Source organism: Macaca thibetana, chromosome 4 (assembly GCF_024542745.1).
Source record: "Macaca thibetana thibetana isolate TM-01 chromosome 4, ASM2454274v1, whole genome shotgun sequence".
Classification (NCBI taxonomy): domain Eukaryota; kingdom Metazoa; phylum Chordata; class Mammalia; order Primates; family Cercopithecidae; genus Macaca; species Macaca thibetana.
Window position 1 is genome coordinate 24838826 of NC_065581.1, and position 20772 is coordinate 24859597.

General features: G+C 44.4%; 1 protein-coding gene across 9 annotated transcripts in view; it reads right to left on the reverse strand.

The window, feature by feature from the left end:
• RIPOR2 (RHO family interacting cell polarization regulator 2) overlaps positions 1–20772 on the reverse strand; it is a 239407-nt gene that overhangs the window by 28408 nt on the left and 190227 nt on the right. For 8 of the 9 annotated variants that reach the window (XM_050788192.1, XM_050788191.1, XM_050788194.1 and 5 more), the window contains exons 9-13: positions 12130–12173; positions 10165–10290; positions 9385–9533; positions 7574–7703; positions 2107–2799 (exon numbers count right to left, since the gene is read on the reverse strand). In XM_050788192.1, coding sequence (XP_050644149.1) covers positions 2107–2799; positions 7574–7703; positions 9385–9533; positions 10165–10290; positions 12130–12173 — 1142 coding nt within the window. Of the gene's footprint in view, positions 1–2106; positions 2800–7090; positions 7241–7573; positions 7704–9384; positions 9534–10164; positions 10291–12129; positions 12174–20772 lie in introns of all 9 variants that reach the window. The other variant, XM_050788200.1, reaches the window with a different exon arrangement.

Below are 20772 nucleotides of genomic sequence, written 5' to 3' on the forward strand. Positions count from 1 at the left end.
GAACAAGAGCAGACTGAAATAATACTCTGGAAAGAAGTCTCTGGTCACCAGTTTTTCATAATGCTTAGTGCTTCCTGCGGATTGAGCTATTTAGCAGCACCCTAGATGCCTGGAATGGGAGCTGCTATCACTACTGGATTTCTCTAAGGAATTCACTTTAGATGGCATCAAATTGTGTCTTAGCTCTTTGAAATGAATATCTTTTGCCCACAAAGCAAAGCTGGTCAACTGTGCAGAAAAGATAGGTGCTTAGTGGAATACCAGACAAGCAGCCTGCATGTACAAACCCTGAGCTGATGGTTTTGAACTGATATTTTACAGAAAGTAGATTCAGAGTGCCCTTCTGTGTCTCGGAGGCTATGCCATCAACTGAACTGTCATGAGCATTTGAGGACCTGGAGAGTCAGAGCCTGAATTATCATCTGCCTTAGGCACAAATCTCCTCCAGAGTTAGGTCAGCAAGACTGAGGAGAGAAGGATAAGATGGTCAAAAAGCCTTGGAAATGCAGTTTCAGATGCCACTGGGCATGTATAAACAATCATCATACTCTTTTTTTCTTTCTTTTTTGAGACAGGATCTCACTTTTTCGCCCAGGCTGGAGTGCAGTGGCATGATCTCGGCTCACTACAACCTCTGCTTCCTTGGCTCAAGCGATTCTTCCACCTCAGCCTCCCGAGTAGCTGGGACTACAGGTGTGTGCCACCACGCCCAGCTAATTTTTGTAGTTTTTGTAGAGATGGGATTTTGGCATGTTGCCCGGACTGGTCTCTAACTCCTGGGCTCAAGTCATCTACCCGCCTTGGCCTCCCAACATGCTGGGATTACAGGCGTGAGCCACCATGCTCAGCCAGGAAAACAGTCTTAGAAAGGGATGCAACAGCCTTTTGTGGGTTGGTTCTTGGCTTGCCCCTGCAACCTTACTTTCAAGCCTTTTTAGAGACCAGGTTCCCCAACGAACTGCTCTTTTAAGAAAAAGGATCCGAGTTCTCTTTTCTTTTATACAACAATATAAATCAGAGCAGCAAATAATACAAGAAGGGGCAGTGAGATTTGGGACAACAATTCAAATCTGTCTTCTTGTGCAGTGTTTTTTAAAAAATTAATCTGTATGCAGGTCGAGACAGATACATTCTGATGCAGCAATAATGATCTCATTATCAGGACCTCCCGCCTGTGAGGAAATCATCCTTCTCATCTTACCCTCCCACCTGCACCCTGGGCTGTCTGATCCCCATGGATTGAGGGTATCTCTGGAGAGTCTATGGATTCCCCGCACTAGAGTAGAACGGATGATTATTTTGCTGATGATTAATCTGAGATTCTGACTTGGTTATTTGGATCAATTGTGAGAACAGGCAGTCTCCTCCAGTAGGCAGTGGCTCATGGCTCTCACAATGGAACTGGATTACTCTGACTCCAATCAGGGAAAGGGCTCCCTGCTTTCCCCACCCCCTGAGAGGGATCCTATCCAGTAACGCCTGTGAGACTGTAATCATCAAAGTGCCACTATTTCACATATGGGATTAGAATGATTCACTTGGGGACTGGGGGAATTTCAACATTCTCTAGAGCTCTTTGTTTAAATCCTAATCAATTTAGATAAGTTGATCTGTTGTCAGGAAAATAAAACTTAATATGTACTACTGGCATATTAGTGCCATTTAAAATGATGATGACCTATTAATCCTATGATTGGACAAGAATTTTTTTTTTTTTTTTTTTTTGACGGAGTCTTGCTCTGTCGCCCAGGCTGGAGTGCAGTGGCGCAATATCTGCTCACTGCAAGCTCCGCCTCCTGGGTTCATGCCATTCTCCTGTCTCAGCCTCCCAAGTAGCTGGGACTACAGGCACCCGCCACCACGCCCAGCTAATTTTTTTGTATTTTTAGTAGAGATGGGGTTTCACGGTATTAGCCAGGATGTTCTCCATCTCCTGACCTCGTGATCTGCCCTCCTAGGCCTCCCAAAGTGCTGGGATTACAGGCGTGAGCCACCGCGCCCAGCCTGGACAGGACTTTTTTTTAAACGATACCTCATCTTAAACAGAATGTTGGCTTAGGACACTTCTCTCCAAACCTAATCCAATTTCTCTGAAAAGGTACTTACTTTTAGAATATCATCCAAATGCATGACTTCTTGGTTCAGATCCTGAAACTCTTTATACTGCTCTTTATGTGGTTCTAATGCAAGGAAAAGCCCATTAAAAGCATCCTCTAAGCTTCCATCTAGAAAGGATCTGCAGCCTTCGGATTCTCCCCCGACAGAGCCCTCTGAGAGCACCCTGTCTGTGGCCACTGGCACCTCTGCAGATGTGAGCCTCTTGACCAGCTGCTTCGTGATGTTTCCTTCCAAAGTGTCCAGTTCCACAGGCTTGAGCTCAGAGGCCTCCTCGGACTCTTGCAGAAGTGCCTCTGCAACATCATTCTCAAGGAACAGGTGCTCAGCCCCAGCACCTGAGGACTGTCGGCGGCAAGCCTCAGATGGGGCCGAGGCAGGTTTCCTGGGCTTCTCTGGGTCTTCCTCCTTCAGGTGTGATTTTGGCTCTTGGCCTTCTCCCAAGGAGTTCCTGGAAGATGCTGAGCTGGTGTCATCCAAACCCTCATTCTGGGAGGCCAGGCTGCTGTGGTGAAACTCTGCAGGGGTGATGGTAATTTCTGGATTTGTTGAGTTGGAAGGGGAGCCTGTTGAGTGGGAGGCGAGGGCGCAGTCCCCGTTGGGCAGGTCACTGAAGCTGAGCGACAGTGGCATTTTCTCCGCGGCAGCCTTTCCATTTTCAAAGATGTCATCAGGTAGATTCGACTGTAGATAAAAGATATCTCATTATTATTTTCAATACAAATGACGCATTTGGCTTGGCATGGTTTATTTCCAGACAGAGTGTAAGACAATTACAGTGAAAATACCCAGAGCTTTCAGAATATTAGCATTTTATTTGTTGATGCCTCTGTGTGTGTGTGTGTGTGTGTGTGTGTCTGTGTGGCTGGCAAAAGAAAACAGACCATCAAGAACTGTTTCTATTGTTGAATCTAGGTGAAAGTTCATGCCAATCGTCTCAAGGTTTGACATTTTTCAAAAGAAAAGGTTGCATGGGGGGAGGGGGCTTGTTTTCTGAATTCCAAGAGCTCATAATATTTGGCAGCCATAGTTATGAATAACATTACCAATTCCTTTTTCTATTTAGGCAACTATCTTAAAAAACTTTCCAACGTCCATGCAATTTAGTTCCAAAGATGTGATGTTTTGTTCTGCTTCAATTCTCAAAAATTATTCCTTTGAAAATCTCTACCCACAAATCCCAAGCTCTGGAAAATGTTTTATTAATTTAGTAACCATGCCATAAATAATTCAAGGCCAGCCATACATTTGCATAACTTCTCTAGAAATAAGAGGAAAAGACCAATAAATGGAACATCAATCTTGCAGGAGGTACACCCCAGGGCTCTCAGGCTGCCTAGAAACACCGAGTCATCTGTCAAGCAGACCCGGGTGGTGTCACAGGTACGCCCTGTGCTTCATGAAGCAGAACTCTGAAGACAGAGGTCAGAAATATCCAGGTAACCAAGATCATTCATTTATTCAGGCACTTCCATTTCTAAGTCAGCTCTCCTTGTGCTGTGGTCTGTGTATAATGCCTAAATGCCAAATGCTGCTCTGTGGAAAGGGCTTTTTAGTTATTGAGATTAACCCCTTCAAAATGGTTAATTTTTCTTTCTTTTTTATTTTTTTGAGACAGAGTTTCACTCTTGTTGCCCAGGCTAGAGTGCAATGGTACGATCTCAACTCACTGCAACCTCTGCCTCCTGGGTTCAAGTGATTCTCCTGCCTCAGCCTCCCAAGTAGTTAGGACTACAGGCATGCGCCACCATGCCCAGCTAATTTTTGTATATATTTTTTTTTAGTAGAGACAGGGTTTCACCATGTTGGTCAGGGTGATCCCAAACTCCTGACCTGCGGTGATCCGCCTGCCTCAGTCTCCCAAAGTGCTGGGATTACAGGCATGAGCCACCACACCCGGCCCAAAATGGTTAATTTTCTCAGATTCCAGATTCGGTTTTTAAAGTAAATAAATGGTAAGTATTATGCTAATAATTGTTTTAATTGTATAGAAATTGACAAATTCTCAAAATTTGCTGGGAATAAGCCCAGTGAATAAAAATGTTATAGCAAATGCAGTGAGGAGCAGACGGGAAGATAAAGGCTCCCCGTCCTCCTCCAGCTGGCTCCCTGGTCCCATTGCTGCTGCATCTGAGGCCATGAGATCCTGACACATGCAGTTCGTTCCACCCAAACTGTCCATTGTTGTAGCATGGTTGGAAGGCGATTTACTTTAACTGCAGGCGAGTAAAATGATGTGTCACTGGACACTTGAGTAACCTCTACAAGCTCAGTCTCTTTACCTCCAAAACTGAGGATGTTTTACTCTGTGAGTGATTACTGAGCTGTGGTCCACAATGTTGTTGGGGTGTTGGGCTCTGGTGCTCCTCTTCCTCCCCTCCCAGCTTGTGTATTTCAGTTTCTTCCCTCAAGTATTTGCACCCCCCACCTCATATACACCTTATGTCTCTAGGAAAGATAAAAGGAATCTTTTAGGGGAGGGATGAGGGATGCCTGGACCCTTCTCCTTAGACCTCATCCATGGGGGTCCCTTAGGCTTCTAGAACCTGTGGGTCCTCCACATGGTCCCACTGAGCCTCATCTGATCTGTGCACACATCTCATGGCAGCACCGAGGGAGGTGGGAGACACTGGGTATGGCGGAGAGATTGGGTTGTCAGGATTCTTATTCCAATTCCAAAGTCCTTCCCAGCCATTTCTCTTGAGACTCCAAGACTCAAGCCCAACTTCCACCTACTTAAGTGGCAAATATTTGGTGAGAATAAATCGAGATGCCCTGCCCAAGGGGACTTGCAGTCTACCAAGGGGATAAGCCTAACAATGAGCACGCAACAGTACAATGGTGTGCATGCTGTAACTGAGGGATGACATCATGAGGGAAGGGCCCCAATAAGGGGGTGGCTGCTGCCTGAGAAAGAGCCAGTCCTGGAGCTTAATGTGGAGGATGGTGAGGTAGGGGGCAGGCACCAGAGGAAGTGCATTCTAGAAGGAACAACATGCGAAGACATGAGCTCCTGAAAAGAGGTGGTGCATTTTGAGGACGCTGAGAAGCTCCAAGGGGCCCCAGCAGAGGACAGAGAGTGGAAAAGTGAGATGGGCTTGTGGTGGGCTGTAGGGAGATGGGAACAGCTGCTCTGAGGACCTTTGCATTTATCTAAAAGGCTTTATCAGGAAAATCATCCAGTTGTTTTCTAATATTGTTCTTATTTAAATTATGACATGAAACCTCTACCAACTCTCACCCACAACTCTCAACCTGTAGCACATGAGCATGAATATACATGTTATGGTAATGGTTGCGTGTACAGCTGTGTTAGCTCTTTGTGTTTTGGTTCATGTTTTCGTGTATATTTCCCCCATATATTCTTCCCATTTTCCTTTAAAAGTCCACCAGAGGGCCGGGCGCGGTGGCTCAAGCCTGTAATCCCAGCACTTTGGGAGGCCGAGACGGGCGGATCACGAGGTCAGGAGATCGAGACCATCCTGGCTAACACGGTGAAACCCCGTCTCTACTAAAAAATACAGAAAACTAGCCGGGCGAGGTGGCGGGTGTCTGTAGTCCCAGCTACTCGGGAGGCTGAGGCAGGAGAATGGTGTAAACCCGGGAGGCGAAGCTTGCAGCAAGCTGAGATCCGGCCACTGCACTCCAGCCTGGGCGACGGAGCGAGACTGTCTCAAAAAAAAAAAAAAAAAGATAAAAAAATAAAAAAAAATAAAAGTCCACCAGAGTTTAGCCTGGTCCTTTTCACCTGCCTTTTGAGACAAGGTCTTGCTCTGCTTTCCAGACTGGACTGCAGTCATGCAATAACTCACTGCAGCCTCAACCTCCTGGGCTTTAATGATCATCCTGCTTCAGTCTCCTGGGTAGCTGGGACCACAGGTGTGTACAACCACACCAGGGTAATTTTTAAATTTTTTGTAGAGACAGGGTCTCACTTTGTTGCCCAGGCTGGTCTTGAACTCCTGGGCTCAAGCAATCCACCTGCCTTGGCCTCACAAGGTGCTGGGATTATAGGTGTGAGCCACCATGTTCAGCCTTCACCTGCATTTTTTAATTCAATGAAAAAGATGCAACTATTATTATTATTAACTCGAAGACTTTTAATCCTTTCCTCTGCTGACACTCAAAGCTTCCTTTTATACGTCTGTGAAGAGCAGGATGTTCCATGCATGTGCGTGTGCATGCATGTGTGTAGTGTGTATCCTCTCATGACATAATGTATACTACATAATACTTATTGTATTCCTGACTGCGAATTAAGGATTTCTTTTTGTCAAAGTGTTATAAAATTAACAAACATTATAATAAACTAAGACGGAGAAGCTTTCAAATAGAAGTAGCTCTAGTAAAACTCATTGAAATCCTTCTGAGTTCCTTGAATGCCAATTTTTTTGGTTTTTGTTTTTGAGATGGAGTTTGCTGTTGCCCAGACTGGAGTGCAAGGGCACCATCTCGGCTCACTGCAACCTCTGCCTCCTGGGTTCAAGTGATCCTCTCACCTCAGCCTCCCAAGTAGCTGGGACTACAGGCACATGCCTCCACTCCCGGCTACTTTTTGTATTTTTAGCAGAGGCAGGGTTTGACTATGTTGGCCAGGCTGGTCTTGAACGCCTGAGCTCAAGTGATCCACCCACCTCAGCCTCCCAAAGTGCTGGGATTACAGGTGTGAGCCGCCATGCTGGGCCGAATGCCAGTTTTTGAAAGGCTTAAACTTGTTTAAAATCTTGTTACCATGGATATCTTTGCCACAATGGAGAAAAATCACAGCACAAAAACGGGATTATTAGAAGAGAAGGACAAACTGTGTCTCTATCAAAGTTACATGCACAACCAAGTTTCCCACCCCAAGGACAGTACAGCTGTAACTATTACCCAGTGAGCAAGACAGAGAAGATAAAACAAGAGACATGCTGAGTCACACATGCCACAAGCCCCCCCGAAGTCAAGCACTCCATACCCCGCAGGCCACACTCACATAGAGCTCTAGCACGGCCTTGGGACTCGGCCTGAGGGAGGGCAGGTCACTGAAGGAGCGGCTGCGGTGCAGCTTGGCAAAGAAAGTGTCTTGCAAGGCACTCAAGACAGACAGCCGCCTTGGCTTGTCTGGGGAAGGATGCAGCCACCTCTTCAGAAGTGAAAGCAAGATGGGGGAGTTAGTGGGAAGAATCAGGTTACTATGTTTTGTTAGCTTTTTAGCGAGCATTTTTGATTAAAACAAGCGGCTATTATTTATATCAACTTCTTTAAAAGGCTGATCTTAGAGAATGTTCAGAAAAATCTACATGTTAGCATCACAGCAATAGGTAAGGTGGGCAAGGAGAGAGGAAAAACAGGAGGCTTACCACCTCTGATAGAATTACTGAGAACTCCCAGCACTGTCTCTCAAGCATTTCAAATGCTGGGTGCAAGCACTGGCTCAGGTGCACTGATTCTACTCGGGAAATTACACTGAACTTACAAAGAAGGAGTGGTCTTTGAAGGTGGGCGTTTCCGGGGTACCCTGGCTGTACATGGACATTCTCCTCTGAAGGGCTGCCGCCTTGTTCCCAGCGCCTGAGGATGCGGTCATGTCCTCCACGTCAAATGGACTGCAAAACAACAGGACCCCATGTATGCACATTTGGTAAAATCACCTATCATCAACAGACCACAGGCTGAGAGAGTACCTCATTACATAAAAGTAAACTCAACCTGTGGGAACTGGGCTGGTTTTAGCTACATTGGTTTGCAGAAAATAAACCTGGATAAAAGAAAAGTGGAGCAGAAAACTGAGTCTAGACTCACCCAAGGGACCCCAGAATATTATCACAGCTCTAAGCACAATTTATCTATACACTTAGATACACCCGTCCCTCACCAACATTAGAAACACAAACTTATGAATGCTTGCTTCGACAAAACAAGATGTTGAAAAGTCTATAAAAATTATCTGAACTTTGTGGGGCTAGATACCTTAATGGTATAAGACATTGACAGACTATTGTTCTGTTCTAAAGAAAACACTCAAAAATAGAATCCCATTCATTTCAGTGGACACAGAGCCTCTTGTGTGGGAAGAGAATAACAGTCTGTTCACAATGATGCCACTTAATATCATGGCACCTGATTCATCCAGCAAGAAGAATGATCTTGCATGTGAGACGTCAATGACTGCAGATTGTGGGGAGGGAAGGGCTGGGTAACGTGTGCTGATGATGACGAGGCAAGAGTGTCTTTGCTGCTTCCACACCTGGCTTTCTATATTGTAAATGAGACCCTGAGCATGAATACTCAACACGTCAACTCAGCAATATACCAGGGGCATTACATTAAACATTGTGAACTACTAGTGGGGGTTTCTTTTTGTTTTTTGTTTGTTTGTTTGTTTGTTTTTTTTTGAGATGGAGTTTCCCTCTTGTTGCCCAGGCTGGAGTGCAATGGCATGATCTCAGCTCACTGCAACCTCTGCCTCCCGGTTCAAGCGATTCTCTTGCCTCAGCCGCCCGAGTAGCTGGCATTACAGGTGCCTGCCACAATGCCCGGCTAATTTTTGTATTTTTAGTAGAGACGGGGTTTCACTATGTTGGCCGGGCTCGTCTCGAACTCCTGACCTCAGGCGATCCACCTTCCTTGGCCTCCCAAAGTGCTGGGATTACAGGTGTGAGCCATCGCGCCCGGCGCTACTGGTGTTAATAACTTATCATGACCTTTCTCACTGGGTGACTTTGGAAAACCATTTCTAAGTTCATTGTTTTGAAAAAAGATCTCTCTTGCCCTTTGGGGATGTTCTATTTCAGTAAATACAGTGCAGAGGAACTAAGGATGCTCATAATTTTCCAGAGCAGCATGAATTTATGCAATAAAGAGGAATAAGCATTTAAAGCATCATAGTGAGAATCAGGATTTTTCTGAGGTCAAAGTACCTCCTATTGGACAGATATTTTCTTTCAAATTAGTTTACTTGAGAGGACATATTCTCTTATATATTGAAAGGTAGAGAGGGAAGGAAGGTGACAGAAAAAATATTTTAAAATAGAAAGTAGAAGAGGCGATTGGTGATATGATCCAGGCTTCTCCAACTTTAACACGCGTGCACCTCACCCGGGGAGTTTGTTAAACAGATTCTGGGGCCTGAGCAATTCTGCCACAGTAGTTCTGGGGTGGGGCCCAAGATTCTGCTTTTTTAACAAGCTCCCTGGTGATGCAGATGGTCCATGCACCAGCTTTGAATAGCACTAGCCCGTATCAGATATTCCTATATGAAGAGATAAAAGAGGAAGAGGCACTTACTACCAGGTGATTTCCAGGTTCAGTTTGATGGTGCCAAGGTCATTGATGTCGACAGCCACCACCTGAGGTCGGGCTGCAAACAGCTCTTTGGTCTCACAGGTCACACTACCTACCAGGATGTGAGTTGCCAGCCCTTTGAGCTCCGTGACCTAGCAGAGAGAGTGGGAGGGGAAAGGCCTTACATCACAGCAGAGGAAAAGGTAGGATAATGTGTCATTTTTTTTACTGAGCTAGGTTGGTCATTTCTTTCAGAATCATATCTGAAATGGGAAGTGGATTTTGTTTTTTCTTTTTGGAGACAGGGTCTGTCTCTGTCATCCAGGCTACAGTGCAGTAGTGTGATCATGGCTCACTGCAGCCTTGACCTCCTGGGCTCAGGTGATCTTCCCACCTCAGACTCCCAAGTAGCTGGGACTACAGGCACACGTACCACATCTGGCTAAGTTTTGTACTTTTGTAGAGATGGGGCTTTGCCATGTTGGCCAGGCTGGTCTCCAACTCCTGGGCTCACGTGATCCACTCACCTCAGCCTCCCAAAGTGCTGGGATTACAGGTGTGAGCCACTACACTACGCCTGGCCAGAGATGGATATTTCAAAAGTGTATCTTAGATTGACTTTACCTATTCTGATGTGAGAGCAACAGTCTTTGTAATGGACTTGTAGTGCAGAGAACTCTGTGGGATGGAGGGGTGAAAGGCAGGGGTCCCGGGTAAAGGCCCCACCAATAGATCATCCAGCTGTGGCACCATGAAAGACAACAGGCAATGACAATACTGTACCTTGATGGAGATGAACCCAACTATCAGGGGCAGAAAAACTGTTTCTTCTCCATCCCAGCTCTGCTTGCCATTTACTTCTATTTTGCCTTTTAGTTTCCACCGCTGCCGGCCATACTTCATGAAAATCTGGAGAGGAGACATCCAAGGGCCTTCATGTCTTGCCATGCCCCCTTCTCCACCAGAACACCAAGATCAAAAGGAGACAGAACTAACGCCACTGCCGCCCTCCCCTTCTCCCTCACTCTCCCTCCACCCCCTTACTCTTGGGTGTGGGTGGAGCTGGGGATGAGTGGGGAAGAGACTTTTTTTCTTTTCTTTTGAGATGGAGTCTCGCTCTGTTGCCCAGGCTGGAGTGCAATGACATGATCTTGGCTCACTGCAACCTCCGCCTCCAGGGTTCAAGCGATTCTCCTGCCTCAGCCTCCCAAGTAGCTGGGACTACAAGCATGTGCCACCATGCCCAGCTCATTTTTGTATTTTTAGTAGAGACGAGGTTTCACCATGTTGGCTAGGCTGGTATCTCGAACTCCTGACCTCAGGTGATCTACGTGCCTTGGCCTCCTAAAGTGCTAGGATTACAGGCAATAGCCACCATGCCTGGCCCAAGACTTTTAAAGCACAGTAAGTTCTGCCTGTCTGAGAAACAGGGGGTACAGGTTTTCTGTAGTAAAAGGTCACTGCATGGTGCCCTTCTGCTCACTCATGCCAAGCAGTTCTCTCTCTTGTTAGTTCTGCTTCAATAGAGCAGCTACTGGGATTAATTCTTCACACAACCCAGCTCCTTTAGCGAGAGGAGTAAGTATCAGCTAAAACCCTCTTAAGCAAGAAATAAAGACATCCTTATTCTGGATAGGGAGATGGAGCTGGCAAGAACTTTGAAATCCAACGTACTCTTGGGGGAAGGTGTACAATATTTCCTTGGTCAGACTGCTTTAATGTTTAAGGGAAGATATACCCTCACCCCTGCTTTAAGAGGTATGAGTACAGAGGGTTTTGGAGGAGATGTCAGATGAAATGGTTATGTAAGTTTCCTTTTGAAGAGGGAAAGGAACAAAGCCTATTTTTACTTTTTGGAGCACATTTTTACAAAGAAAGATCTAGATGTTATTTTTCTTCAGTCATGGTACTTATGATCAGCCATGATCCTGGATGGGCTCTTGGATCAGGAAAAAAAACAACAAACCCTGCTTACCTAGTACAATATTGGAACATCTGGCAAAATATGAACATAGACTAATTCCAGGTGACGTTAGCTGAAGAGCCAATCTTAAACTCACTGGTGTTGAGGGCTTAGTAATGCCTATGTGAGAGAATGTCCTTCCATTCTTAGAAGAAGAATTTAGGGATAAAGAGTCCTGGCGTTTGCATCTTGCTCTAAAATGGTTCAGGGGCCAGGCGCGGTGGCTCACACCTGTAATCCCAGCTCTTTGGGAGGCCAAGGCGGGGGGATTGCTTGAGGTCAGGAGTTTGAGACCAGCCTGGCCAACATGGTAAAACACCATCTCTACTAAAAACACACAAAAAATTAGCCAGGTGTGGTGGCGGGCGCCTGTAGTTCCAGCTACTCTGGAGGCTGAGGCAGGAGAATCGCTTGAACCCAGGAGGCAGAGGTTGCAGTGAGTTGAGATCATGCCACTGCACTCCAGCCTGGGCAACAGAGTGAGACTCCATCTCAAAAATAAATAAATAAAAAGAAATAAAATGGTTCAGCAAAATAATAGTAACAATGACAGCAATAATGATGATGACAGAGCAAATGTGGCATAATGTTACAAAGTGGTGAATCTAGATGAAGGGTTTATGGGAAGTCCTGTACCCGTTTCCAGACTTTCTCATTGGCTTAAAATGTTTTTCAAAATGAAAAATTAAAAAAAAAAAAGACAACTTGAGAAGCAAAATGACATGACAACTGGCCCCTACCCTTCAGGTCCGTAATTCCAGCACCCAGACCAAGACAATACTTACTTCATATTGATCTCCAGGACAGAGGCGCGCAAATCCAGCCAGACCTGGAACCAAGCAATTGGAAAGTGAGGTGTAGAACATTATTTCCCCTCTCTATAGACACATACTGGCATGTTGAAAAGAATTCAGGTGAAGTGTCAGAACTTTGTGCAAACTCACATAACACTTTTTGGGGCCATTCCTGGGGAACAACTGTTTTGGGGGAGTTCCTTCTATCACAGGTAAAGAAGACATTCCTGGATGAAGTGATGGAAGAGGTGGTTTCCAAGGTAGGGGAGGCTGGGCAAGAGGGGGAGCTAGAGCTCAGTACATCTTGGGCTGATTTAAGATCCAAGCAGATTCCAGGGTTAGGGTATTAGGGCCAGAAAGATTTATATATTTATCCAACATATTCCCATGAAGATAATCTGGTCTCCTATTTTCCCTTCTGTCCTAAAATGTGTAATTTTTAGGTGCCTCCCATTTGAGTTAAGATTCCATGCAGTTATTTCCCTTGCTGCCCTCCAATTTACTCATTCTGATGTTTTCTTTATCCTTTTTATCTGGTATAATGATACAATTTGCTGTTATGAAATCCCTGAAAATGGATTATTACTTACACAAAGCTAGTGATTAAGAAAACAAAATCAATCCAACCAACCAAATGATACACCCCCAAAAGAAAGATGGGACTTCTACTGTGCCATCCAGCAAGTCACGGCTAACTGGATCCGCTCAGTTTGAGATCTCTCTCTGGTGCAGCAGCAAAAACAAATCTTATCGGACTAGATGGTCACCATCTGAGGCCATCTCAGGAATACTGGCTTTGTCCAGTCTTTTTCTTTCCTTTTGTAGATATTTACTGAGAGTCTGCTGTATGCAAGGGTCTATGCTAGGCATTGGGGTAATAATTTGGAAATTAAAGATTATATGGATCCCCATGATCTAGAACAAAATACGGTTAAAGCCCACAGAAATGAAACAGACAAAGACTTGCAGACAGTAAGATGGAGTTACACCTGAGGTTAATTTGTTTGTCTACTGGCTATCCTACTCTAGAAAATTTACTTAACCCAAGTTTCTTCATCTTTAAAATAGGATAACAGTGTCCACTTCATAGAATTGTTTGTAACAACAACAGATGGCATCTTACACATAGTAGGTCCTTAATACGTGGTAATGATGATATATCCAAGAGTGGGATAATACTATTTATTGAGTACATGCCATCTACTATTTAATGAAAGATGTAATCTATATGAAAAGACACAAGGCTGGCATATTGGCTCCCTCCTATAATCCTAGCACTTTGGGAGGCCAAGGCAGGAGGATGACTTGAGCTCAGGAGTTCAAGACAAGCCTGGGCAACATAGTGAGACCTCATCTCTACTAAAAAGAAAAAAAAATTAGCCAGGTGTGGTGGTGCATGTCTGCAGTCCCAGCTGCTCGGAGGCTGAGGTGGGAGGATCGCTTGAGCCCAGGAGGTCTAGGCTATAGTGAGCCGTGATTACACTACCGCACTCCAGCCTCGGTAACAGAGTGAGACTCTGTCTCAAAAAGGAAAGAGAAGAGAAGAGAAGAGAAGAGAAGAGAAGAGAAAAAGAAAACACACAGTAAACTGATATGCATCAGGGAGGGAAACAGCAGTGGAGAGACAGAAGGAGATCTTTGCTTTTTTCTGTATTTTTATGAGAATGTATTACTATATAATTAAAATAAAAAAACAGAGACTATCTTATTTAATGTAGAATAGTTTCATAGAAGAAAGCAGCATTTGAATAACAAAGTTTCACCACAGTAAAATGAGGACATGGGTGTACAGACACTTCCAGGCTGAGTGAATGACATGTGTGTATTCAACAATGTTTCTTGAATGTCTACTGTGTCAAGCATGAATAAAGGTGTGAGGAGGAAGGTGTGCTAGTCACATGTGCATAGCAAATGAGGAAACTAATCTCATCAACAGAGGCTTGTCAGTGACCCAGCTTTACTTTAATCAGTTGTTTCTGGCTTTAGTCAGCTGTTAAGTTGTTTTCGTGCCAATCACAAAGCAAAGCCCTTTACGTTCGCTGGGGCCTAAAGACTAAAAGTTTTATTCAAGGAACCAAACAAATTTAATAAAAATGGGTAAAAATCTTTATCCTTTAAAAATTTTTTGAAGGAAAAAAATAAAGTCTTATAAGATTTCCAGTTAAGAATTCAGTACAGGCTGGATGTGGTAGCTCACGCCTGTAATCCCAGCACTTTAGGAGGCTGAGGTGGGCAGATCATCTGAGGTCAGGAGTTCCAGGTCAGCCTGGCCAACATGGAGAAACCCTGTCTCTACTAAAAATACAAAAACTAGCCTGGCGGGGTGGTGCTCGCCTGTAATCCTAGCTTTTCAGGGGCTGAGGCAGGAGAATCGCTTGAACCCTGGAGGCAGAGGTTGCAGTGAGCAGAGATCACGCCACTGCACTCAAGCCTACATGACAGAGCGAGACTTCATCTCAGAAAAAATCCAAAAACACAAGCAAAGAATTCAGTACAAATATTTGTAGTGAACTTTTAGTTAAAGGCAAGATTTATAATGTAATATTAAGTATAAAAAGAAAAAAGGTAGCTGGGTGCGGTGGCTCACACCTGTAATCCCAGCACTTTGGGAGGCCGAGGCAGGTGGATCACGAGGTCAAGAGATTGAGACCATCCTGGCCAACATGGTGAAACCCCGTCTCTACTAAAAATACAAAAATTAGCTGGGTGTGGTGGTGGGTACCTGTAGTCCCAGCTACTTGGGAGGCTGAGGCAGGATAGTCACTTGAACTTGGGAGGCGGGGGTTGCAGTGAGCCGAGATCACACCACTGCACTACAGCCTGGCAACAGAGCGAGACTCCGTCTCAAAAAAAAAAAAAAAAAAAGGAAGGACACAAAGCCTTACATAGAGTATAACCTTGGCTATATATAAATGGATCCCTGGGGAAGAAAGTCTAGAAAACCATACCAAACTGTTAAAAAATAATGATCTCTGGTAGGGTAGAATTAAGGAGAAAGTTAAATTTTTGTCATTAAGTGATAATTTTTATTTGATTTTTAAAAAGATCATATATTTTGTAATACAGAAAAAAGATGTAAAAAAGATCACACACCTTGGCAGGCAGTGTGTACACACAGAAAAGTTGGTTGGATATTTTAATAATTTTAATAAAAGCTTAGCACTGGGTGGAATGATTATATATGATTTTAATTTTTTGGTTATATTTCTCAATGTTTTAAAAAAACAAGAAGGTACTACTTTCAAAGTGTTTACGTCAAGATTGAAGAAGACACGAACAGTTCCTCCCTGTTTACCCAGTGACTTTTTAGAGGCAGTCCGAGGAAATAATTTTGATGAGCTGGTCCAGAAACAGCTGTGAGTCCTAGACTGTTCCCACACAAAGATGTCCATATGACAAATGGGTCCCTTAGTACCTCAGCCTCCTTGAGTTGCTATTTATAACCTTTGCCATTTATAACACTATTTATAACACAAAGTTTGTTTATATATTTATTTAAACGTGATTTTACCCATATAAAGATGCTGTGGGTGGTATCACACAATGTGTTTTGCCTTCTATGAATAGCCCTGTTAGTACGCTGGAGATTCTTGGCCAGGCATGGTGGCTCACACCTGTGATCCCAGTGCTCTGGGACATCAAGGCAGTAGTATCACTTGAGCCCAGGAGTTTGAGACCAACCTGGGCAACATAGTGAGACCCTATCTCTACAAAAAATTTAAAAATTAGCCAGTCATGGTGGCGTGCGCCCATGGTCCCAGTTACTCAGGAGGTTGAGGCAGGAGGATTGCTTGAGGTTAGGAGTTTGAGGCAGCAGTGAGCCACTGAACTCCACCAGCCTGTGTGACAGAGCGAGACCCTCGACTCAAAAAACAAAACAAAGCAAAAAACCCAATTAAGTTGAGAGTCTTAAATGAATGCTTCTACTTTCACCTGACTGATGGACATTGCATGGGTAAGCTGACAGCAAAAAAGGTCCCCGGATGCTTAAAAAAAAAACACGTGCTGTTACCATCACTTGTCAGTAGGTGGCAGCAACTCACCAGCTCGTCCGTGCCTTCCTGCCCGTGGAGCCAGTACATTTAAGAACAGCTTTCACTAATAATTAGAACACAACAAGCCACTTAAAAAGACTTACTGAAATAAGAGCAGAATTGAAGAAGTTTATATTCCACTAATAATTTTCTGGAGCATTTAGTTAGTCTTTTAAAAAAATACTTCTGAAAGAAAGTACAATCGACTGGCTTTTGTAAATCCTAAACTGGACATGCTAATTCTAATACAATCCAAAGTACTCTTTAAAAACCTCTGCAAATTGGCCAGGCGCGGTGGCTCACACCTGTAATCCCAGCACTTTGGGAGGCTGAGGTGGGCGGATCACCTGACGTCAGGAGTTCGTGACTAGCCTGGCCAACATGGAGAAACCCTGTCTCTACTAAAAATACAAAAATTAGCCAGGTGTGATGGTGGGCATCTGTAATCCCAGCTACTCTGGAGGCTGAGGCATGAGAATCGCTTGAACCCAGGAGGCAGAGGTTGCAGTGAACGAGATGGTGCCACTGCACTCCAGCCTGGGTGACATAGCAAGACTTTGTCTCAAAAACAAAACAAAACCTCTGCAAATTAGTTCAGGATTAATTTATTGTCTGTTTATTTATGTAATTACAATGGAAGACTGGTTGAAAAGAAACTGATCTGGCATTGTTACTAGATAAAGGTGGATAAAGGGGAAATCCTTTGAAGGTGTTTGTTTCCCCACCTTTAAAATTACCAGAAATTTTATATCTGAAGAAAACTGAATATGAGAAAGGTACTTGGTAGTGATGTGTTTTTCACATCTCAGCCCACGTTACTAAGCAAAATTTCTTGGAACTGCTGTAGTGGCATCACTGATCCTCTGATTGTAGCAATAATGTAGCACAACGGCACTATCTAGGCACAAACAGCTTTTGTGCCGTGCTTCTTAAAGTTCTGTCTGCAGTGTAAGCCACTGGTGGTACTGGCCACGGAATTAGCACTAACAGTGGGGCAATGACAGTTACAGTCTGTCTTTGAGGCCTGGCCAGGTTTCTTTCAGGCTCTTGTCTGGGGGCCTGCTGGCATTTTCACGGTTAGAGAAAGCTGCAAGTTTTCTCAACAGTTTGTGATTACTAGTGCATGATCTAGAAAGCTTAATGAAAGCTTTCTAGCTTTCACTCAAAAAACCAGCATGGGGGTTACCTCTGAGGGTGGGCATGGGGGACTTGCAGGGGTCATACCTTTGGATGTTTCATGGTACTCACATATTACTGATCTAATACCTCTTCCACAGCCTCGTTTGGAGGGTGTTACAGCAGCTGCCTACTCTTGCCTGCCTTCCTTTGCTCAGACACTATTCTGCCAGAACACTCTCCATCATTTCTCCCTTCACACTTCCTACTTTAAGACAACCAACCAAGTAGCTATACAGTCAGGAGCTCCTATTACAGGCCTTACTGATTTATTGACTAGGCATAAATAATGCAAGTTTACTAGCTCAGTGGTGGTTCTTCCTTCTCAGGAATGTTGATCTGCCCTGGAAACTGTAAGGACCAGCAGAGACTGGATATATACACTGCCTGGAACTTCATTTGAACCAAGTAATAATTTGGAGAACTAGTTTGCTCTAAGGAACTACATCTCTTTACCTCCATCCTGTTTGATAGTTTGCAGATTAAGTGCTCTCCGTTCGGCCTGGCATTCATGGATTTTTATAATCAACACCCAACTAATTCTCCATAGCTCTTCTCCCGACAAGCACGTCAGCCACACCGGTCTACTTGTCACCTCTGAACAGGCTTTCCTCTGTTTGGTGAATGCTATTCTGGTGCTGTTCACCATATATTACACTGGGAAGCCTTCCTCTTTCCTGCTCCCCTCCCCACCTGGAGAAGTGAGTGGCAACCTTTTCCTCCTCTCCCCTCCTGCTTCTGTAGCAAACTGGGTCACACTGTTGTTCAGGTGGTCATTCATTCCATTGGATGAGAATGCACAGCCTCATATGTCCCTTTTCTCTGGTAGACCATGTGGAACTCAAGGCCAGGGACCAGTCATCAGAATGCAGTTTAGTGCCTAGCCAATAGCAGGCACTTGGTAAGTACTTGCTCTATTCTCTTTAACATCACTACCCCAAAAAGTTGTTGTCTAGTGTTGAGGGTGGGGCAAAAGGGAAGTGAGGAAGGGTGTGGTGCAAGGAAGTTGGGGGTTGCTGGGTCTGAGAGTATTATGACATACTCTCAGTTTGTCAATATGTATGTTGGAAGTAGTTTTTACCAGAATGAATAACAGATGAGAAAGCAGCTGATTGCAAAGACAATAGGATTTCTTGGCAGCATGAGAAGGTTTCCCTTTCTCTTTATGGAGGAAGAGAAAGATTTCCATGGGGGCGTTTACCCTTGAAAGGCTTCACAGATGTAGTTTCTGAATTTGCATGTTAGATGAGGACAGTGGAGGAGACAGGAGTCTATCAATGAGGAAGGAGATTCCGTTTCAGGCCTGAAAAACCCCATGGAAGAAACCAAGTGTTCAGGTAGACTCTCAGGAAGATCAGGCAGGAGAGCAAGAACAACAGAGAGAGGGGGAGACGGAGGAGTGGGAGCCACAGCAAGTTCATCAGCCCATCAGGGCTGTGATGTAGCGGGGTGGCCAGGTCCCCCAGTAGGTGGCAGGGACTCCAGCATCATCCCCTCACTGACCACCAAGCCTGAAGCTCCAGATCTGGTCCGAGGGTGGTCCCTTTCCTCCCATCCCACTCCCAGGGTGCGTGCCTCTGTGCTAGGTTGAAGAGGATCTGCCCATAAGGGAGACCATTCTTTGAGCAATGGTTTATGTTGTCTGCTCAGCTCTGAACTTCCCTCATAACATGGAGTTAGAGGTGGGAATGCATTAGGAACAAAGAACCCTGGAATTCAGTTTCTTGTCTGACTCCAATTTATGTGTGACTCCTGGGACAAGTCATTTAGCCCCTCTAGGCCCCTATTTCCCATATGTAAAATCAGGAAATTACCATCCCACAAAAATAGATGCATTTGTTAATACTGAATATCAGAAATAGGAGAAATACAGTACGTATTAATATTAGCAGCGATAGGCGATGTGCATGATTTGCATTACCGTTAGGCTGCGAGACTCTGCGACTGTGCTAGTCTGTGTGGGTGGCGTCTGAGTGTTGGGGGAAGTAGAGGGAAGGTTCTCTGCTAAACACTGATTCAGGGCAGTTGTTTTCCAGGATCGATCAGGCTGCTGATAGAATCATCCTCAAAGTTAAAATAAAAATTCCAGGGCCCAGTGTGGGACTATGGACCTGAGTGATTTTGGAACCACTGACTCAAGTGAGGACCCAAAAATGTAGAGAATGGACCTAAAAAATGGAAAAAAGCACAGATGCCAGACTCAGTAGCAAAGCAAGTGTTGAAATTTAACACTGAATATTAAACTGATTCCCTACCAGGTCTGCCGGAAGAGAAGCATGCAGCCATTTGGGAAGCTGAGGGTCAAGGTCATTTTTATTCCAGGTATTCTCAGACAGGCTCTCACATGTCAGTGCCTAGTGCTTGACAGAATAATTTCCCTCCTGAGTTAGATGATTCATTGGAAAATGAAGCCCTCCTGTCGAGCCCTTTCAAAAAAAGTCTCCTTTCTTTACTCCCTTAATTGCAGAAAGTAGAAAGAGGGTGATTAAATCCCCATTAGCAACCCAGGGATCAAGCTGCTAAGAAACCTCAGAATTGCATAAGCACCAGCCCTTTTCGCTGCAGTCAAATGGGCCAAAACTCAGAAGAGAAATTGACTTGCTGTGATGGCCGCTCATTTGACAGCCATGCTTGGCCACTGAGCCGTAAATCTGACAACACCTGAGCAATGCTCTGTTTTCTAAAATCAGACTTCGTTTTTGTTCTGAAGATGCTGTGGTATAACTCAATCATGTGTCTAGTTTGGACCTTTCTGGAATAAATACCAGAAAGGCACTGGGAGGGGAAAAATTCTCTGTGGGTTTAACACCAAAATTTATAAAATTTCATAGTTAGTTTGCTAGAAACATGGGGAGCTAAAGGAAGAATTTAAACATCACCACAAAGAAGCCAACAGACAAGCTAGAATGTGGGACATTCCGTACAATAGTTTCTACAGCAAGTCAAGGGTAGAAAAAAAAAGCGGGTGGAGGGGGGGAGAGGTTTGTTTTGGATTAAAGGAAGTCTAAAAGATATACCTAACAACCAATTGTAATGCATGGACCTTGTTTGGATCCTAATTTGAACTAATCAAATGTACAAGGCATTTTTGAGACAATGGGGGAAATTTGATAATGGAATGGGTTAATAACCAAGGCTTATTATTTTTGTTAGCTGTGAAAATGTGACAGTACTTGGCATCGTGGTTATGTAAGATGACAACCCCATGCTTTAAGAGATGCATACTGAAGTGTATAGCCGCAGACTGACATATCTGGGTTTTATTTCATCAAAGGACTTCTCTTTTATCAAAGGAAAAACAAAAGCAAAGAGATGGAGCAAACGTGGCAAAATCTTGCTAATTATTACATCTAGGTGATAGGTTTATGGGGGGTTCATTATAATGTTCTCTCCACTTCTGTGTATGTTTGAGATTCTGTCATAA